At 38.6% G+C, this 21,608-nt stretch overlaps 1 protein-coding gene and 1 pseudogene across 5 annotated transcripts in view; one reads left to right on the top strand and one right to left on the bottom strand.

The window, feature by feature from the left end:
• Nucleotides 1–19,561, top strand: part of ZNF235 (zinc finger protein 235) — a 38,511-nt gene extending 18,950 nt beyond the window's left edge. The window contains exons 2-6 of one of the 5 annotated variants that reach the window (XM_063658095.1): nt 398–895; nt 2,413–2,475; nt 6,058–6,184; nt 6,889–6,972; nt 16,714–19,561. In XM_063658095.1, the coding sequence (XP_063514165.1) occupies nt 2,461–2,475; nt 6,058–6,184; nt 6,889–6,972; nt 16,714–18,692 (2,205 nt within the window). In that variant the 5' untranslated portion in view covers nt 398–895; nt 2,413–2,460 and the 3' untranslated portion in view covers nt 18,693–19,561. Of the gene's footprint in view, nt 1–98; nt 1,166–2,412; nt 2,476–6,057; nt 6,185–6,888; nt 6,985–16,713 lie in introns of those variants that run through there. The other 4 variants (XM_063658094.1, XM_063658092.1, XM_063658093.1 and 1 more) reach the window with 4 other exon arrangements.
• Nucleotides 8,383–8,691, bottom strand: LOC129020283 (NADH dehydrogenase [ubiquinone] 1 alpha subcomplex subunit 3-like; annotated as a pseudogene).
• Nucleotides 19,562–21,608: the final 2,047 nt, after the last annotated feature.

The following is a 21,608-nucleotide window of genomic DNA, read 5'->3' as shown; positions in this document are numbered from 1 at the left end:
TGCGGCACTAACATGATTGTTCAGCTGTCTTGTTCAGCAGGCCTTTATTCCAGGAGATTCCTGCCCAAGCAAACTGTTTAATTGTTCATTATGGGAACTTCCACAGAGACCCATCAAATTTTCAATCTCTTCCAAAGAAAGTATCAATAGATTGCACCTTAAGATTCTTTGCTTCAAAAATCCTTGCTATATCCACCAATCCTGGACTATAGTATCATGATCATTATGCAATACTAATAAAATCCCTTGCATTGAAAGACCCGCCTTAAACATCCAATTCTCAATCAGTTCCATCCTTGCCTTGACACCCTGCTCTGTGAAATGCCAACGCTCCGTCGAAGTGTTGTTCTCCATTACTGCAATCAACAATAAATTCTGTTTTTTGTCTTATCAACAGGTTGAGTTGATGATATTTGGGGAGCCGGCATTTGACACAAGTTTGAGATCTGGTGTTCCTTAACGTTCAGCGTCCATCGGAGCTCAGCCTGTCACTTTTACGCTTCCCATTTTTAGCCTACCCTTTGCTTCTGCTAAAAATTTTGGTTTCTAACTTATTTTCATAATACAAGCTGCACTTTTCACTTTTATATGGCATCACTTTAAAAATTTTACAATTATTTTCTCATGAGCTTTTAAAAATGAATAAAACAAAAACGAATCTGATAGTAGTAGCGCCAGAGAAGTGGCTCAAACCCAACCGGCTTGAGTGAAAACAAAACCCAGCTGGTGGGAAGCACCGCCCTTGGAGCATTCTGGGAACTGTAGTCCAGGAGTGAGAGAACTCTGAGACGCTTCCGCTTAGGAATTCTGGGAAGTGGAGTCCACGAACCGTGGGCACTCGGAGGCACTTCCGCTCCAGGAAGGCGAGGTCGGATCTGAGATAGCTCCCAGGGAGGTGAGTCAGCTCCGGGTCTCCAGGACTTCTCCGAGCCCTCTTTGCCTAGGCGTGGGGCCAGCGATGAACCGGTCCTTGGCTTGGGGAAGAGAAGCAGCGGCCAGCGCTGGAGGGCGGGGTTGGGAGGCTGCGGGAGTTTGCGTCCCCTCGGCAGAACCTCTTGCGTTGGAGGCTGGCTCGCGTCGTCCTTCGAGGTTGAAGGTCTGCTGCCCTAGCCGTCCTCACGCATATACCAGCCAGTCCTGCCTGCTCCTCGCAGTAAAATATTGGGCAAGTTACTTAATCTCTCCTTGTCTCAGTTTCCTCGTGCCTGTAAAGGGTTAGTGCGTTCCCAGTGATGTTCTTGTGAGAATTAAATGAGATTTTATAGAAATAAGCTTAAAACCAGTGCATAGGAAAATGTTGGATGCCACCGTTAATTCTGTTATAATACTAAAAAAGACGCCTGTTGTTTGGAAACTCCTCTGAGTCTAGGAGATCCAGCTACGGAGCCGCTGTCCCTTCTCTAATCCTTGCCTGATGTGGGGCCGTTCCTGGATTCTTGGACTTTTCTAGCCTCTTGTTTAGGAGACAGGAGATTAGTTCCAGCGGAGCCTGGGGAATGTCCTCTGTGTTTTATCTCAGCGAAGCGATCGTCATTACGGATTTGCAGAGTGCCAGAGGTGTCCTGAGGCCCTAATAAATGTTCAGTATAATGTGGTTATAACCAATAATCCCGTGTGGTTAACTTAAGTGTAACACCATTTCTTAGAGAGTTTTAGGTTTTTATTAGTCATTGCTTTCATGCATGTGGAAAAAGAGACTTTATTGAGGCTCCTCCAGCTTAGTAACATTTGCAAGTAATTACATCTGTTGGAGGAAAAAAAAACCTGTGGCAGTTTAACTATCATTACCAACGGAACTAATTATGTTAGACAACCAATCACAGTTACAGACTTTTCTGAGGGTAATGGTAACTCACAGGACACAGCAATTATTTTTGAGTTCTGAGTTTCTTAAAAGATTCATTTTCTAGAAAGCATACTCTAAAGGGCAGTTTCATGAAGCATAATAGCACTTGCTTGTCAGAAGCAGCAGGAAATAGAGAATACAGGCATTATTATTGTCCCCATTCGCAGGTGACTGAATTAAGGCACAGAGAGATTAATAATTCGCTTAGGGTTTATACTGCTGATCAGTAGAAAATAGGTAGAAATCCCAAAATTTGAAGCCAGGCATTTTGGCTCTGTTACATTCCCCTGCCTGTCTGTGAATCATTTCCTTGGAGACTAAAGTTCAGAAGGAGTACACAGAGAGCTGCATTTGATTTAGGTCTGTTAATAGGAAATGTTCATGAACAAAAGCAGCTGGTTGAGGGGGCCGAGGGGTAGCTGGGAGCTAGCTCCCGTTCTCCTCACTAAGCCGTGTGCAACTGTCTGCCTAGAGACAGGGGGACCTTTCTCTGAAGTGTCACATAAAAGTGCCATGTTGACTAATGGCATCCCTAACCTATCTCATGATGCCTTTCCCTCCCCCAGGTTCACTCCCCCAGAACTCTGCCTTTTCCCAGAAGGAGGAGGGGAAAAATGACCAAGTTCCGGGTAAGTTTGGTTTGCCTTTGTGTTTCTTAAAATGACATCTCATTTCACAAAGACTGGACACATTTTTCCTGTTTGGGAAGAGTAAAAGGGAACGAAAGGCATTTGGAAGATTGTATGCCAGGTTGTTGCCTTTTATTTCAAAATAATAGTATAAAAATTAACAGATATATATATATCTGTTAATTTCTAAAATATATTTCTATATAATTATATATTTCTGTATAATTATATATTTTATAAATATATACAAATATATACTTATATATTTATATACAAATGTATACTTATATATTTATATACAAATGTATACGTATATATTTATATACATATATACATATATTTATATACAAATATATACTTATTTATATATAAATATATGCGTATATATTTGTATATAAATATATACATATATACAAATGTGTATTTATATATAAATACATACAAATATATATGTATATATTTACTCATATATAAGTATATATTTTTATATATATGTAAATATAAATCTCTAAATATATATATTTAGAGACAGAGTCTCACCCTGTTTCCCAGGCTGGAGTGCAGTGGCTCACTGCAGCCTGGGCCTCCTGGGCTCAAAAGATCCTCCCACCTTAGCCTGTTGAGTAGCTGGGACCACAGGCACACACCAGCACAACCGGCTAATAATTTTTAGTAGAGACGGGGTGTTCCTGTGTTGCCCAGGCTGGTCTTGAACTACTGGGCTCAAGCGATCCTCCTGCCTTGGCCTAACAGATATATTTTTTAAATGGAAAACAACTCTCACATTACAAATATGTTTACAAATCATTTCCCACATTCCTTTTCATTTGCACTCACATATATAATCATACTTTAGGTACAATTTCGAATTTTCTAAATTTAATTTTATACCACCTACTCTTTAATGATCACATCATTTTCCGTCATTTACTTGATTTTATTTTTCCTCGTTCTCCATGTTTATGTAATCTATGAATTTTGCTATTTTAAGGACATTGACAATAGCAGTTTTTCCCCATATAACTTCTCTTCCCAGATAGGAATTCTGAGAATTCTACCATTTTTTTAATCTTTAAAGTTTTAGACTCATTTTCTCATACGCGGTACCTCATTTTATGGAGAGAATAAAGTATAGCTTGGTGCAGTAGTATCTGACTGATGCCAAAATCAGAGAAAGTAATTTTAGTTTCAAACAAGAGCTAGATTTCTTTAATTCTAAGTAAAACCTTGTATTATAGTTAAGCATCTGTTTTATTCATTAACATGTTATTATATTTTAAAGATGTACATACTTAGTTTAAAAGTCTTATAGCACTAGGAGATTCGCCAGGAATTTGCACCATGGAACAGCTTTGTGAGGATGTAGATGGCCTTATCTGTATTTTAAACATAAAGAGACAGGTGTGAACCTTTAGACACTTACTGAAGTCCACTCAATGCCCAGCTGTTGTTAAAGCTTCCAGTGCCTAAGCCAGAAGTCAGGTGTTCCATTTGGGTGAAGGCCAGGCACAGTGGCTCACCTGTAATCCCAGCACTTTGGGGCTGAGGTGGGTGGATCACTTGAGGTCAGGAGTTCGAGACCAGCCTGGCCAACATGGTGAAACCCTGTCTCTACTAAAAATACAAAAATGAGCTGGGCGTGGTGGCACACGCCTGTAAGCCCAGCCACTCATGTAGATGAGGCAGGAAAATTGCTTGAACCTGGGAGGCGGAGGTTGCAGTGAGCCGAGATCACACTACTATACTCTAGCCTGAGTGACAGAGTGAGACTGTCTCAAAAAAGAAAAAAAAAAAAAAAACAGCTGATTCAGGGACCTGAGGCTGTGCTACACATGTATGTGTCCCTGGCGTGTCCTGGTAGATGAAGGGCTCCAGAAATCACATTGCTCTTCACCAGATTCCCTTTCTCAGTGCATGGCTCTTTGCCAGATGTGTCATCGAGTTGTTTAGTACATAGATGTTCAGAACTCCAGCCAAAACAAATGCAGGGATGTGCAGTGTCTTCAGATAAAAAATGTTAATTTCCATACAGAAAAACACCACATACAAACTTTATGAGACAAATAGGAAATAGGTGTAGGGGTAGGAATTTATTTATTCTAGAAAATGACTTAATATTCTTAATAGTAATGTTACTGACACATGAAAAATCCCAATAGGATTAAGCAAAGGCAATATGTGAAGAAAAATAATATCAGATCATCTTTAAAAAAATTAAATAAATAGCTGTTTATATCACTCACCAAATTACTCAAGATTAAAAAAAAATAATATAATGTCCAGTTTTGGCCAGAGTATGGAGAATCGGGAATACTTATAATCTCTTACAGGAAGAGTTAATTGAGAAAATTAACATTATACCAGCAAACCAAAGGTATATATATATTTTTTACAATGTAATTACCACTTCTTGGAACTTACCTTTTTTTTTTTTGAGATGGAGTCTCGCTGTCATTCAGGCTGGAGTGCAGTGACATGATCTCAGCTCACTGCAACCTCCGCCTGCTGGGTTCAAGTGATTCTCCTGCCTCAGCCCCCCGAGTAGCTGGGATTACAGGTGTGTGCCACTGTGCCCAAGTAATTTTTGTATTTTTAGTAGAGACAGGGTTTCACCGTGTTGGTCGGGCTGGTCTTGAACTCCTGACCTCAAGTGATCCGCCCGCCTCGACCTCTCAAAGTGCTGGGATTACAGAAGTGAGAGCCATTGCGCCCAGCCAGAATTTATCTTAAGGAAATAACCATACGAGCTGGCTGAGATCTATGTAAAAATATGTTTTTTTTGTGGCATTGTTTGTCACTTTTAAATTTAAAATGATCGAATGTGCATTATTTAGAATGGTTAAATATATTGTAGATCATGTTTATGGACTATCATGCAGCCATGAAAGGGATGAAATAGATGATGGTGGTGATAATAAGAGTAATGATCAACATTTATTGAGTACTTACTGTATGTCACACACACTCCTAAGTTCCTTATATGTATTCACTCATTTAATCCCTTCAAGGACCCTACGATATAGGTCCTCTTATACAGATGTGGAAATTGAGGTATTGAGAAGGTAGGTGACTTGACCAGTGTCACAAAACTAGCAATGGATAGACCCTTGGAATGTGAACTAAGGCAGTCAAACTCCAGAGCCTGTACTCTTAACCTTGACCCTAAATGCTGCTGCAGTTGACCAAGACAGCATGTTCCTGAGAACCCAGAGAGTGAACTGCATACTTGTCCCAGAGCTTTATGAAGGCCTGTTGGATTGACAAAATAGTGGTACTATCCAATGAGAGAAGATAGGTACTATCAAACACTGTTGGGAAGAAATTAATGCAAAATTTCTTATCAAATTTGGTGCTATCAGTCAAATGGTAAAATGTGTGTATGCCATGATTTAACAATGACAGTTCTAGGAATTTAACTATATAAAGGGCACCACGTTACATGTACAAGGTATTTTCCTTCTTCCCCCTAGCATTTTTGGTGTGATTGTGGAAGGGGAAGAATAGTAACTCTACAGAAAGAGTTGCTTAGGTGCCAGTGGCCATTGGGTATGAGATTGAGGTTATGTGTGCTTCATGTTCTAGGAGGCAGTGACATTCAAGGATGTGGCTGTGGCCTTCACCGAGGAGGAGCTGGGGCTGCTGGACTCTGCCCAGAAGAAGCTGTACCGAGATGTGATGCTGGAGAACTTTAGGAACCTGGTTTCAGTGGGTAAGGACAGGCACCCTCTGTAATTCAGCGGGGTTTCTCAACCTCCATGCCGTTGATGTTTTGGGCCAAATAATTCTGTGTTGTATCAGGCTATCCTGTGTATTTTGGGATGTTTAGTGGCATCCCTGGCCTCTGTCCCCTTGTTCAAGGCTTTGGGACTGCTCAGAGACTAGAGTTTTTCTATCTCTTTAGAGCATAGAGATAAGATATTTCTGACCTTTGTTCCAAGGCAAATGATTTTCTTTTAGAAATGAACTATAAGAGAAAAGTTGAGCTTGGCTCCTCCTGATTCCTTATTTCGTATATCTTTTTTAAACTTGCGGGTCATGATCCATTGGTGGGTCAGTAAATTAGTAAGTTGCATCAGCATTTTTGTAATAAAATAAAGTAACAATATCGGAGCCCCTTAGCCAGAATGGTGCACATTGTGGCAATAACTGCCGCTGCTTGAAGTAAGGGATGTGATGAAAACAGATATTGATTAGAAATAGGTCCTTTAATCTTTTATTTCAGTAGTTTACATAGGGTAATGTATTTCCAGCGATAGTAAATGTATTTCTTATAATGTGTCATGATAAAAAAAAAAATGTTCCCTAAACATTGCATGCCGGGGCAGGGAGGAGACTTACATCATGTGATTGGAACCAGATTTTTTCAGTATTCTTTGCCTTTAACATTTTCACTTAAATACTATCTTTTTATAGGACATCAGTCCTTCAAACCAGATATGATATCCCAGTTGGAGATGGAAGAAAAGCTTTGGATGAAGGAGCTTCAAACCCAAAGAGGTAAGGATTCAGGTGAGTACTGTGCAGCCGGAATCATAGTTAACAGCTGTTATTTTTCCTTTATTCAGGATAATTTCTTCTCCACCCAGCTACCTGAGAGACTTTTTTAAAAAACATCTGTCATGGCTGGGCGCGATGGCTCAAGCCTTTAATCCCAGCACTTTGGGAGGCCTGACAGGTGGATCACTTGAGGTCAGGAGTTCAAGACCAGCCTGGGTAACATAGCAAAACCCTGTCTCTACAAAATATAAAAAAATTAGCTAGATGTGGGTGTGCCTGTAGTCCCAGCTACTCAGGAGGCTGAGATGGGGGGATTGCTTGAACCTGGGAGGCGTGGGTTGCAGTGAGCTGAGATCTGCCACTGCACTGCAACCTGGGTGTTAGAGCGAGACTCTGTCTCAGAAAAAAAAAAAAAAGAATGAAAACGTCTGTCACATCATGTCACTCTCTGCTTTCAGACCCTCCACTGGCTTCCCATTTCACGAGTAAAATCCAGTGTTAAATTTAAGGAGCTTGTAAGGCTGTATAATGTTTACCTATTCACCTAGCTTTACCATTCTGTTTTTCCCCCTCCCTTTGTCTCTGCCACCCTCACTTGTTCCTCAAATATGACATCTGCATCACAGCCTTTTACTTTCTATTCTCTGGCTGGAATGCTGTTTTTTCTCAAACCTTTGTCCTCTTATTGATTGATTGATTGATTGATTGATTGAGATAGGGTCTCACTCTGTTGCCCAGGCTGTAGTGCAATGACACAATCTCGGCTCACTGCAATCTCCACTCCTGTGCTCAAGCCATCCTCCCACCTCAGCCTTCTGAGTAGCTGGAACTACAGGTGTGCACCACCACACCCAGCTAATTTTTATATTTTTTGTACAGACGAGGTTTCCCCATGTTGCCCAGGCTGCTCTTGAACTCCTGGACTCAAGCAATCTGCCCACCTCAGCCTCCCCAAAATGTTGGGATTATAGATGTGAGCCACTGCGCCCAGCCCCTCTTCCTTATTCATGCTTCTGCTCAGAAATCATTTCATGAGAGGCTTTCTTAAAATACCATCTTCCAGCCGGGCGCGGTGGCTCATGCCTGTAATCCCAGTACTTTGGGAGGACAAGATGGGCGGATCACATGAGGTCGGGAGTTCGAGACCAGCCTGACCAACATGGAGAAACTCTATCTCTACTAAAAATACAAAATTAGCCGGGCGTGGTGGCACATGCCTGTAATCCCAGCTACTCGGGAGGCTGAGGCAGGAGAATCACTTGAACCCAGGAGGCAGAGGTTGCAGTGAGCCGAGATCGCACTATTGCACTCCAGCCTGGGCAACAAAAGCAAAACTCTGTCCCCCAAAAAAAAGGTTAGATTCCTTTCTTCTGTCAGTATTGGATTTAATTTGGTTTTGTTTTTTGGCTTTCACATTTTTATTCGGAGCCACTGGGGAGGGTCCTTCTCCCTGTCAGTGGAGATGCTCAGTTTCTTCAGCCACTCCAGGCTTGGGCCCTAGGAGTCCTGGGGGTGGCTGGACACGTAAGGCATGCTCCCATCATCTCAGACAGGCATTGGGTAATTGTAGGGTGTGGCCTGGTTGATCATGATGGCATACTTGGTGTAGGGGCTGAGTGGGGGCAGAATTACAGCATGGCCTGCAATGGTGAAGGACACAGCCAGCACTGGCTGCTTGGCCCAGGCATTCTTGAAGAAGGCAGCAAGTCTTGCAGCCATCTTGGTGTTGGTAATGGCGATGGCTTGTTATTTTTTTCAGTTCCTTAAGGTGTAAGGTTATGATGTTGATTTGAGACCTTTTTCCTTTTCATTGTAAGCATTTATAGCTATAGATTTCCCCCTTAGCACTGTTTTTGCAGTGGATTTGTTTTCATTTATCCCAAGATATTTTCTGGTTTCTCCTTTGATCCCCTGTGATTTCTTCTTTGATCTATTGGTTGTATGTGTATTGTTTAATTTTCACGTATTTATGGAATTTTCAGGTTTTATTCTGCTATTCATTGCTAGTTTCATTTCATTTTGATCAGCAGAGATACTTTGTGTGATTTTAATCTTTTTATATTTATTAGGGCTTTTTTGTAGTTTAACATATGGTGTATCCTAGAGAATGTTCTGTATGTACGTTAGAAAAATGTGTATTCTGCTGTTATTTGGTGGAGTGTTCTGTATAATCATAGTCTACATGTATATATTTGTTAGGTCCCTGTACTTCAAAAATGTATAAAACATAGAAAATTGATTAATTTTAAAATTGCTTATGTCCTTTGTTAAGATATCATATAATCCACCATATTGAGGGAGATATGTGATAAAAATGACTTAGTAGGATGCCATTTGTAATCCCGCCATTCAGTTCAGTTTTAACATTCATTTTACATCTTTTTCTGTTAATGAAAATTGACTGATAGTTTAAATGGATAATTTCTGCTTCTCCACCCTTCCCCCAACATACACATAATTTGGATGACCTATTTGTTTTCCTTTCTATGACTTTAAACTTTTTATTTTGAAAACTTAAAAAACATAGAAAAGTAAATAATGCTATAGACTGTGTATATCCATACTGTCTTAGCAGTTACCAACTTTCTGCTGTTCCTGTTTTATCTATTCCCTTTTATTTTTTGCCGGAGAATGTCATATCACCCATAGATTTATCAGTGTCTATCTACAACAGTAACTCGTTATTGTCACTTAATATCCATTCTATAATCAGTGTGGGCTCATATGTATTTATTTATACTTTGTGTTATAATCCAGTATTGCATTGTTTATTTTGTTACCAAGTTGTTTCTACTTTGACCACTTGGAGCTTCTTCAGGTTGCCTCCTGTGGTTGAAATCACCAGTGATTTCTAGAAATGCAAATTAAAACAATGGTGAGATATCATCTTATACCAGTCAGAATGGCTATTATTAGAATCTGTTACGGATCTCAGGAGATCTCAGGTAATGAACTCAAGATAGATTAAATAGCACCATTTATTCAATAGGATGTCCTTTCCCCAGTGTATGTTTTTTTCGACTTTGTCAAAGATCAGTTGGCTGTAGGTATGTGACTTATTTCTGGGTTCTCTTTTCTATTCCATTGATCTATGTATCTATTTTTATATCAGTACGATGCTGTTTTGGTTACTAGAGCCATGTAGTGTAGTTTGAAGTCAAGTAATGTAATGCCTCCAGCTTTGTTATTTGTTTAGGATTGCTTTGTCTATTCAGGCTCTTTTTTGGTTCCATGTGAATTTTAGAATTGTTTTTCCTCTGTAAAAAATGACATTAGTATTTAGATAGCCATTGCGTTGTATTTGTAGATTGCTTGGGGCAGTGTGGTCTTTTTAACAATATTGATTCTGCTGATCCATGAGCATGGGATATTTTTCCATTTTTTTTTTATGTCATCTGCAACTTCTTTCATTATTGTTTCATAATTTTTCTTGGTTAGATCTTTCCCCTCCTTGGTTAAATACATTCCTAGGTATTTTAATTTTTTTGTAGATACTATAAATTGGATTGTGTTCTTGATTTGGTTTTTTAGCCTGATCATTATTGTTGTATAGAAATGCTACTGACTTTTGTATATTGACTTTTTTTAATCCTGAAACTTTACTGAAGTCGTTTATCAAATCTAGGATTCTTTTGGAGGAGTCTTTAGGGATTTGTAGGTATGACATCAGATTGTCAGAAAACAGAGATATTAAATGACTTACTCTTTTTTCCAATTTAGATTGGTTTTCTCTCTTTCTCTTGCCTGAGTACTTTGGCTAGGACTTCCAGTGCTGTGTGGAATAGGAGTGGTGAAAGTGGGCAATCCTTGTTTTATTCCAGTTCTTAGGGGGAATGCTTTCAGCTTTTCCCCATTCAGTATGTTACCTATGGGTTTTCATATATGGCTTTTATTGTTTTGAAGTATGTTTCTTCTGTGCCTAGTTTGTTGAAGGTTTTTATCATGAGATGATGCTGAATGTTGTCAAATGGTTTTTATATATCTGTTGAGATGATCATGTGGTTTTTGTTTTTAATTCTGTTTATAGGCTGAATCACATTTATTGGTTTGTGTATGTTGAACCATTCTCGCATCCTTGGAATAAAACCCACTCGATCATGGTGGCTTATCTTTCTGATGTGCTATTAGATTTGGTTTGGGGGGTTTTGCGGGGGGATTTGTGTTTGTTTTTGGAGGATTTTTGCATCTACATTCATCAGGGATATTGCGCTGTAGTTTTCTTTTTTTGTTGTGTCTTTGTCTGACTTCGGTATAAGAGCAATACTGGCTTTGTAGAATGAGTTAGGGAGGATTCTCTCCGCTTAGATTTTTTGGAAGAGTTTTAGTAGAATTGGTACCAGTTCTTTGTACCTTTTGTGGAATTCCAGCGTACATTTGTCTGGTCCTGGGCTTTTTTGTTCTTAGGAGGTTTTGCATTGCTGATTCAATCTCACTGCTCATTACTGGTCTGTTCAGGATTTCTGTTTCTTCCTGGCTCAATCTTGGGAGGTTGTATGTTTCCAGGAATTAGTTCATTTTCTCTAGAATTTCTAGTTTTCAAGTGTATTGTTCATAATAGTGTCTGATCATGTTTTTTATTTCTATGGTATTAGTTGTAATGTCTCCTTATTCATTTCTGATTATGTTTATTTGGATCTTCTCTTTTCTTGGCTAGTCTTACTGGCAGTCTATCAGTTTTATCTTTTCAAAGATAAAAACAAGCTTTTCATTTCATTGATCCTTTGTATGGTTCCTTGGTTCTCTATTTTATTTAGTTCTGCTGTGGTCTTTGTTATATCTTTCTTCTGCTGACTTTGGGTTTGGATTGTTCTTGTTTTTCTAGTTCCTGGAGGTGAGACATAGGTTGTTAATATTTTATCTTTTTTTTTAATGTAGACATTTAACACCATAAACTTCCCTCTTAGTACTGCTTTTGCTTTATCCCAGAGGTTTTGGTATATTGTATTTTCATTTTCATTCATTTCAAGAAATTTTAAAATTTGTCTTAATTTTGTCATTAACCCAAAGATTGTTTAGGATTCTTGGAATTGATTTCTAGTTTTATTCTGCTGAGGTATGAGAAGATACTTGGTGTGATTTCAGTTTTTAAAAATGTATTGAGACTTTTTTTGTGACCTAACGTATGTTCTATCTTGGAGAATGCTCCATGCACTAATCAGAAGAGTGTATATTCTGCTATTGGATAGAATGTTCTGTAAATGTCTGTTAGCTCCATTTGACCTAAAATTTAATTTTTGACCTAAATTTTTGACCTAAATTAAATTTTGACCTAAAATTTAATTTTTGTGACCTAACATATGTTCTATCTTGGAGAATGTGCCATGCACTAATCAGAAGAGTGTATATTCTGCTGTTGGATAGAATGTTCTGTAAATGTCTGTTAGCTCCATTTGACCTAAAATTTAATTTAAGTCCAGTGTTTCTTTGTTGATTTTCTGTCTCAGTCTATCTAGTGGTGTCTGTGGGGTGTTGAGGTCCCCCACTGTTATTGTATTGCTGTGTATTTTTTTAGGTCTAATAATATTTGTTTTATGAATTTGGGTGCCCTAATGTTTGATGTCTATATATTTAGGATTGTTATATCTTATTTGTTTATTGATCACTTCATCATTATGTAATGACTTTGTCTTCTTTTTTTACTGCTGTTGATTTAAAGTCTTTTTTTATCTGATATAAAAATATCTACTCCTGCTCGTTTCTGGTTTCCATTTGCATGGAATATCTTTTTCTACCTCTTTACCTTCAGTCTGTGTCTTTATCAATAAGATGAGTTATGTTGCCATTTGATTTCTTTATCTTCTTTCTTTGTGTAATTATTTTATAAGGCCTGTGAGTTTTATACTTTTGTGTCTTTTATCATGGCAAGTATCAACCTTTTGTTTTCATGGTTAGAACTCGCTTGAGCATTCCCTGTAGACCTGGTCTAGTGGTGACAAACTCCCTAAGTGTTTGTTTATTTGGAGAAGGCTTACTTTTCCTTCATTTGTAGAGCTTATTCTAGTAGGATACAAATTTTTTTGTTTTTTGAAGCAACTTGAAAATAGAATCCTAATCTCTTCTGGCTTGTAAGGTTTCTACAAGTTGAATTGTGTGATGGAGCTTCCTTTATAGGTGACTAAACACTTTTCTCTCGCTGATTTTAGGATTTTATCGTTCATATAAACCTTAGTCTGATGACTGTATGCTGTGGTGAGTTTCATCTTGCAATGTATTTTCCTGGAGTTCATTAGGTCTCTTTTATCTGGATATCTAAAGCTCTTGCTAGATTAAGGAAGTTTTCCTCAATTATTTCCTTAACTAGGTTTCCAAACCTTTTACTTTTTCTTCTCCCTCAGGAATACCTATGATTCATAGGTTTGGCTGCTTTATGTAGTTTCATACTTCTTAGAAGCTTTGTTTTTTCTTCTGTATTATTTTTTCTTTACTTTCGTCTGACTAGATTAATTCAAAAGACCTGTCTTGAAGTACTGAGATTCTTTCTTCTGCTTGTCTAGTCTATTGTAAAAGCTTTCAACTGTATTTTGTAATTTATTCAATGATTTTTTCATTTCCAGAAGTTTTTATTTGTTTGGCTTTTTAAAAAAAGATATCTATCTCTTTCTCTTTGGTAAATTTCTCATTCATATCCTGAATTGATTTTTTGTATTGCTTTTCAAATTTCTTTTGTATCTCATTGAACTTCCTTAAAATCAGTATTTCAAATTATTTATCTGGCTCATTTTTTCCTTTATGATCTTTATTTCATGTTGTTTTTTTCCTGTCTTACTGCACTGACTAGAACTTCAGTAACGTTGAATAAAGGTGGCGAGAGTGGATATACTTGCCTTGTTCCTGATTTTCTGAGGGAAGCATTTAGGTCTAATTTTAGAATACTAAATCAGCCTTGCATTCTTGAGATAATCACTAGTTTGTCATGATTTATCCTTTTTATACATTGTTAGATTTGATTGATCACATTTTGTTAAGAATTTTATAAATATGTTCATTAGGAATATTAGTCTGTAGTTGCCTTTTCTTGGAATGTCATTGTCTTATTTTGGTGTTAGAATAATGCTGGCTTCCTAAAATGTGTTGAGAAGTATTTACACCTTTTCATTTTTCTGGAAGAGTTTGTCTAGCATTGGTATTGTTTCTTCCTTATATGTTTGGTAAAATTCATGGATGAAGCCCTATAAGCCTGAACTTTTGCTTGTGGAAATATTTGTAAGTATGAATTCTGTTTCTTTGGTAGATAAGGGCTATTCAGATCATCTGTATGTTCTCAAGTAAACTTATTTTGTGTCTTTCAAGAAATTTGTCCAGTTCATCTGCAATGTTGCATTTATTGCCATAAAGTTCATAAGTCCCTTATCCTTTTAATAATATATACAGGATCTATAGTGATGTCACCTCTCATCCTGATATTTGTAATTTGTATCTTCTTTCTGTTTTTATCATGCATGCTAGAGTTTATTAATTTTATTGTTCTTTCCAAAGAGCTAGCTATTTCTGTTTTCTTGTTTTCTATTTATGCTTACTTTGTGTTTAATTTGTTCTTGTGTTTTTAGTTTCTTTGACACATTTCTGCTTTATAAATTTTGCTCTAAGTAGAAATTTTGATATGTTGGTTTTTTTATTTTCACTCAATTTATAAAGTCTCTTTTGAATTATTTTTGATCCACAGTTTATTTAGAAGTATGTTATTTATTCTCTGAATATTTGAAGATTTTGCAGAGATGTTTCTGTTCATAATTTCTGATTTAAATCAGTTGTGGCTAGAATACCCTTTGTATGATTTGACTCCTTTTGCATCTGTTAGAACTTGTTTTATGGCCTAGAATATGATCTATCTTGGAGTATGTTCCATGTGCACCTGAAAATAACATTTTCTGCTCTTATTGGATAGAGTGTCCTGTAAAGGCCAAGTAGTCAATTTGGTTGATAGTATTGCCTCAAGCCTGTATCTTCGCTTATTACCTACTTGTTTTTTGTTGTGTTTTGCTTTATTTTTAACATAATTTATTGTTTTTGTTTTGTTTTGTTTTCTGACTGCTGATGCTGCTGTTGCAGCTAAGACCGTTTTTGTTTCTTCAGCTTTTCCGCATTCTGGAAAACCTGAATTCACAGAGCCTTCTTAGTCAGAAGCCACGGTTAGTGGGCTGTTTGGTAATTCAGAGGGGAAAGGTGTCTTCAGTCCCCAGTTCCCTGCATGTCTTCCCAGAGTTGTCATAATAGGTCTTGTGGAGGTTTTTGAGCATCTTTTTCCTCTGATTGATGCTTATCAGCAGATAGCATTTGTGGCCTTTGTCCTTTCAATATGTCAGCATGTGTTTTTCGTAACTGTGGATCTTGGCCGGGCACAGTGGCTCATGCCTGTAATCCCAGCACTTTGGGAGGCTGAGGTGGGAGGATTGCTTGAACCCAGGAGGCGGGGGTTGCAGTGAGGCGAGAACATGCCACTGTACTCCAGCCTGAATGGCAGAGCAAAACTCCATTTCAAAAAAAAAAAACGAAACAAAACTGTGGGCCTTGATGTTCAAGTCGGTAATTCCAGCCTCTGGGGAGCTGGTGTCCTCAGGGCTTGCCATGTCCTTTTTTGTCAACTATTCTGGCTTAATTTTTGGCTTCTCCTGGTGGCCATTTCCAAAGACAAGTGTCTTTTCACAACATCATCAACCTTCTCAATTCTGGGAAAGTTCTGGTAGTCTTTGAGCAGCGTACAAGGGGACAGGTCATCATCTTGGCTGGGCTGGACTGGTTTCTGGATGGCATATCCACAGGCGGCCTGGAGGAAGAAACTTGGAGGATACCAGCACCACTGGTTGGAAGGAAGTCTGGTGCTCCCTCCTTTTGGCGTCTCAAAAACTGGAGCTTGGGTCTCAGTGGAACTTAGCTCCTTTCACACAGCCCTTGCCATGGTGACTTCTGACTCCCAAGGGGCCAGGGCAGCTGTCCTTTTCACAGCACGGACTCAGTTACATGAGTGCCACCACACATCTTCCTACTTGCTTTACTAGCTGTCGGAAAGGGGTATTGAAATCTCCAGCTATAAATATGGATTTATCTGTCAGTTATTTTGAGCACACTTCTAGATGTGCAGGTTGTATAATGAGAGCCTATAATTGAGGCATATATTTTGCCTGATTTATGTAGTTGCTACTTATGATTCAGTTGCTGTAGCCAAAGAAGAGGTGATTTTTAATTTACCATTCTTATAGGCAAAGAAGTCAATTTTTCCTTTCTAAGTACTTACTGAGATATCATTTTGTTGTTCTGCAGTTGGCTGGTTTCTACCTCCTGTCCTATTCTTAGATCTGTAGTTCTGTGTTTCGACAGGCAAATAAAATCCAAGAAAATCCATGATGGTAAAGATAAGCTGAAAATTTCCATCATGAACTAAAGCCTGATACCGAAGGAACTACGTGTAAAATTTGGAAACATCTGGACAAAGCATTCACTTTGGAGTTGTGTATACTGGAGAATACACACAGGCAGCAAGACACATACTCAGAAAAGACCCAAGATATACCTTAGCCATACCCTGGGCTGATCTCAAATTTTCTATCTTAAATATGGCTTTTTAAAAAATTTGGTGTTCTCTTGGTTGCAGCTGCTTTTCAGAGTTCCTATAAATTTATTTCAGCCAGTCTAGTTGTTTTTTTTAATGTTTCCATGGGGAAAATGAGAGCTTAGATCTTAATTCTCTACTTTGCTAATATCAGTCTCTTGGTCCTTTATTCCTTATTCTCTCTATCCTTTCAGGAGACAGGAATCAAAATGAGATGGCAACTCTTCACAAAGCAGGATTAAGGTGCTTTTCACTGGGAGAGCTTTCATGCTGGCAAATCAAGAGACACATTGCGAGCAAATTAGCCAGAAGTCAAGACTCCATGATAAATATTGAAGGAAAGAGCTCTCAGTTCCCCAAGCACCATGATTCCCCCTGTCAAGTGGGAGCAGGAGAATCTATTCAAGCTTCTGTGGATGACAACTGTCTAGTGAATCACATAGGGGATTATTCCAGTATCATTGAAAATCAAGAATTTCCAACTGGGAAAGTTCTGAATTCTTGGAGTAAAATATATCTGAATGAGACACAGAATTATCAGAGAAGTTGTAAGCAGACTCAGATGAAAAACAAGTTATGTATATTTGCTCCATATGTTGACATTTTCAGTTGTATTTCACACCACCGTGATGATAATATAGTGCACAAGAGAGATAAAGTTCATAGCAATAGTGATTGTGGTAAAGATACCCTAAAGGTATCACCTCTTACCCAGCGTAGTATTCACACAGGACAGAAAACCTACCAGGGTAATGAATGTGAAGAAGCCTTCAATGATAGCTCCAGTCTTGAACTTCATAAGCAGGTACACCTGGGAAGGAAGTCTCCAGCGTGTAGTACACATGAGAAGGACCCCAGTTATACTTCAGGTATTCCTGTTCAACAAAGTGTTCGTACTGGAAAAAAACGCTACTGGTGTCATGAGTGTGGTAAAGGTTTCAGTCAGAGCTCAAATCTGCAAACTCATCAGAGAGTCCACACAGGGGAGAAACCCTATACATGCCACGAGTGTGGTAAGAGCTTTAATCAGAGCTCACATCTTTATGCTCATTTGCCTATTCACACAGGAGAGAAGCCCTATAGATGTGACAGTTGTGGGAAGGGCTTCAGTCGTAGCACAGATCTTAACATTCATTGCAGAGTTCACACTGGAGAGAAACCTTATAAATGTGAGGTGTGTGGGAAGGGCTTCACTCAGAGATCACACCTTCAGGCCCATGAAAGAATTCACACTGGAGAGAAACCATATAAATGTGGGGATTGTGGTAAACGCTTTAGTTGTAGCTCAAATCTTCATACCCATCAGAGAGTGCACACTGAAGAAAAACCATACAAATGTGATGAGTGTGGTAAGTGCTTTAGTTTGAGCTTTAATCTTCATAGTCATCAACGAGTCCACACAGGAGAAAAGCCATATAAATGTGAAGAGTGTGGTAAGGGTTTTAGTTCAGCCTCAAGTTTCCAGAGCCATCAGAGGGTCCATACAGGAGAGAAACCATTTCGATGCAACGTGTGTGGTAAAGGCTTCAGTCAGAGTTCATATTTTCAAGCACATCAGAGAGTCCACACTGGAGAAAAACCATACAAATGTGAAGTGTGTGGGAAGCGCTTCAATTGGAGCTTGAATCTTCACAATCATCAGAGAGTCCACACGGGAGAGAAACCCTACAAATGTGAAGAGTGTGGTAAGGGTTTCAGTCAGGCCTCAAATCTTCAAGCCCATCAGAGCGTCCACACTGGGGAAAAACCATTCAAGTGTGATGCATGTCAGAAGCGATTCAGTCAGGCCTCACACCTTCAAGCCCATCAGAGAGTCCACACCGGAGAGAAACCATATAAATGTGACACTTGTGGTAAGGCCTTCAGCCAGAGGTCAAATCTTCAAGTCCATCAGATAATTCACACTGGAGAGAAACCATTTAAATGTGAGGAATGTGGGAAAGAATTCAGTTGGAGTGCCGGTCTCAGCGCCCATCAGAGGGTCCACACGGGAGAGAAACCCTATACGTGTCAGCAGTGTGGGAAGGGCTTCAGTCAGGCCTCACATTTTCACACACACCAGAGAGTCCACACTGGAGAGAGGCCTTACATATGTGATGTCTGTTGTAAGGGCTTCAGTCAGAGGTCACATCTCGTCTACCATCAGAGAGTCCACACTGGAGGGAATCTGTAGAAATGAGAGGTGTGGTTCAGCCTTCAGTTAGAGCTCACATCTTTGTCTCCGTTGGGAAGTCCATGCTGATGATTGTGAAAAGTTCCTTTAAAACTAGAAGCTTCAAAGAATCTTGACAGGAAAGAAGTCTTTCAAATGCTGTTTTAGACTTGGTTAGGACATGAATTCTTTACAAACGTCATATTTCACAGATGTGAGAAAACTTTGTTCTGTAAATATGATCAGTGTTTGTATCAGAGTACCAAGTGTCCCAGTTCTCAAGATGTAACACAGCAGAAAAGTCTTGTCAGAGTCTGCCCAGGAGAGAGGCCTTCCTTTAACAAAAGTATGATTGACAGAAAAAATTGATGTCAACTAAAATGTAACCTCTATGTAAGGAGGTGTTTTTCACCACTGTATCTCTACCATGTAGAATTGTGCTTGGCCCATAGTAGAGCCCAGCAATTACTGAAGAAAGTGAAGAAAATACCTATAATTAGGACAAATACTTGAAAATTCTAGTCTGTTTTCTACTCTAAATTTATATTAATTTATATTCAAAAGGAATCCTGCAAGTAGCCTTAATAATGTTAGTTTCAGTAAGTACTGAAAAGTATATAATACTGCCATCCATACTAACACAAATTTGGAAAAAGGACATGAATGGCTCCCATCCTTCAGCCTTAGTTCATTGTACAGCGTATCATCAGTTGTGTACAGTATGATTTTTAATGTCATTAGTTTATAGACTGAACAATACTGTTTTTATCTAATGTGACCCTGCAATTTACATGATTAGAATTTTTGGACACTAAGCTTTACTGTAACTCTGAAAGTGTTAAAAGTAGTTAATGATGACAAAAAGTTTCTTAGTAAACTTGAATTGTTAATAACTGGTTTCCTTTCATTATTTTCATTCAGGTTCAGGTCAAGTTGCTTTTCTATGTGTAGTCTTTCCTCCATCTAGACCGCTTTAGAAGGAGCTTTGGCAGATTTCAGGCATATTAATTTGTCACATTTATCCCCTTAAAAGGAAGTGGCAGGGCAAGAAACCTGTTGAGTCTTTATTGAAATTGTATCTTATTGTTTATTTATTTTGTTTAATAGAGCCTTGCAGTGTTGCCCAGGTTGGTCTCAAACTCCTGGCCTCAAGTATTCCTCCCACTTTGGCTTCCCGAAGTGTTGAGATTACAGATGTGAACCTCTGTGCCCAACCTTGAAATTGTATTCAATGTAATGATTTAGATGGATTACCACTTACACAGCATTCTATGCTTAACAGCTCTTGGTATTAGTGGACAATAAATACTCTTTGACCTGGCAGTCCTAGCACTAGAAATTTCACTTAGGAGATTGTGACAAAAGCGAGAAAGATTGTACACAGGATATTTATCCTGAATTCAAAAAGGAAAAGGTAAAATATTTGAGTAAGTCTTGATATATACTTATAATATACAGCCATTAAGATGATCAGAGGTCTGTAATGACTAGAGAAAATATTATTCATGAGAAAACTAGGTTAGATCCTTCCTGGGATTATCCAATTAATAGAAGTATGTCCACCTAACGGTGTGATTATATGCATAGAAATAGTAGAAGGATATTAATATGCTAACAATTGTTTACTGTGGCATAGAAGGTTGGGATGATATTTTAACTTTTCAAAAAATTACAGTGACATCAGTTTTACCAAAGTAAAAGTGAAACAAAGTTACGCATAAATGAAAATCCCTTATAGCTAAATCTTGTTTGCTTTATCTCATTATATGGCATGTAATCCTGTGTTACGGATGTGTAACCAGCTTAAGTCCAGCTGCTCGCTACTCAAAGGCTGAAAACATGGAAAGTAAAATGTAGTGAAAGGAAAGCAGTTTTACTAATCAAATATTAGCAATTGGGAAATGGCCAGACTCATACCTTAAAAGACCATTCCAACTTTTTGGGCTGAGTGAGGGAGTTTAAGAGGGAAAACTTGGTGTGGGAAATAACGTGGGAGCGGTGCAGTTGGGTGCAGGTCTTGCATGTCTTCTTCTGATGGTTTATCTTGAGCAGTCGCCCATTTGGAGGTCCAGTTTGCATCTTCTTGACTTTGGCCCAGGAGTGGTGGATGAACTGTTCATAACTGCCCTTAAGTGGGAGGATTGTGCAGCTGATTTGTTTAGTCTCTGTGTCTGTTTTGCTTTAAAATTAGTCCCTGGAATTTCTAAGCAAGCACAATTATACCAAGTGAGCACTGTGCATGAAGTACCTCGTGGTGAAAAGGAGAGATGAAGAGTTTTAACATATAAGGCCACATTCTGAGATTGGGGAGGAAAGGGAGAAAAGTTTTAAAATGCATTTCAAAGCTGGAATACTCTGTAAGAATTCCCCACTGTCAAACTTAATTCTATTTTTATGGAAAGTGGGCAACGCAGTTAATCAGGCTGCTTCCTGCTGAAAGGGGGCATAGTTGAGAAGTACCAGAATGGAATCTATTCACTTGGAGTTGGAAATATATCCACATTCCCAGATCTATAGCAGGAACTTGCTGGAGCCTTACAGTGTGAGGACCAAGGACCTAGGAACTTTTGAGAAAGTCTGTCCTCAGTATATAACAGTAGTAAAATCCATAGCAGCTGATGAGGACAATGAGAAGAATACCAACCATACTGTATATGAAAGTCTTTTATAAGGAAGTCAGCTGGACCACACTGTTAAAGGGTCCTGGGAGAGGATCCTATATCTGTATCAGAAATATGGATGTCCAATGTATGCATAGCTTAGGTCATATTGTGAGAATAATGTGGTATATATTCACAATACTTAGTCTTTTTTTTTTTTTTTTTCCTGAGACAATCGTGCTGTGTCACCCAGGCTGGAGCACAGTGGCACAATCTTGGCTCACTGCAACCTCTGCCTCTCAAGTTCAAGTCTCATGCCTTAGCCTCCCCAGTAGCT

This window comes from Pongo pygmaeus, chromosome 20 (genome assembly GCF_028885625.2).
Source record: "Pongo pygmaeus isolate AG05252 chromosome 20, NHGRI_mPonPyg2-v2.0_pri, whole genome shotgun sequence".
In the NCBI taxonomy this organism is placed as follows: domain Eukaryota; kingdom Metazoa; phylum Chordata; class Mammalia; order Primates; family Hominidae; genus Pongo; species Pongo pygmaeus.
The sequence above is the reverse complement of the archived record's forward strand: the minus strand, read 5'-3'. Positions and strand labels throughout refer to the sequence as shown.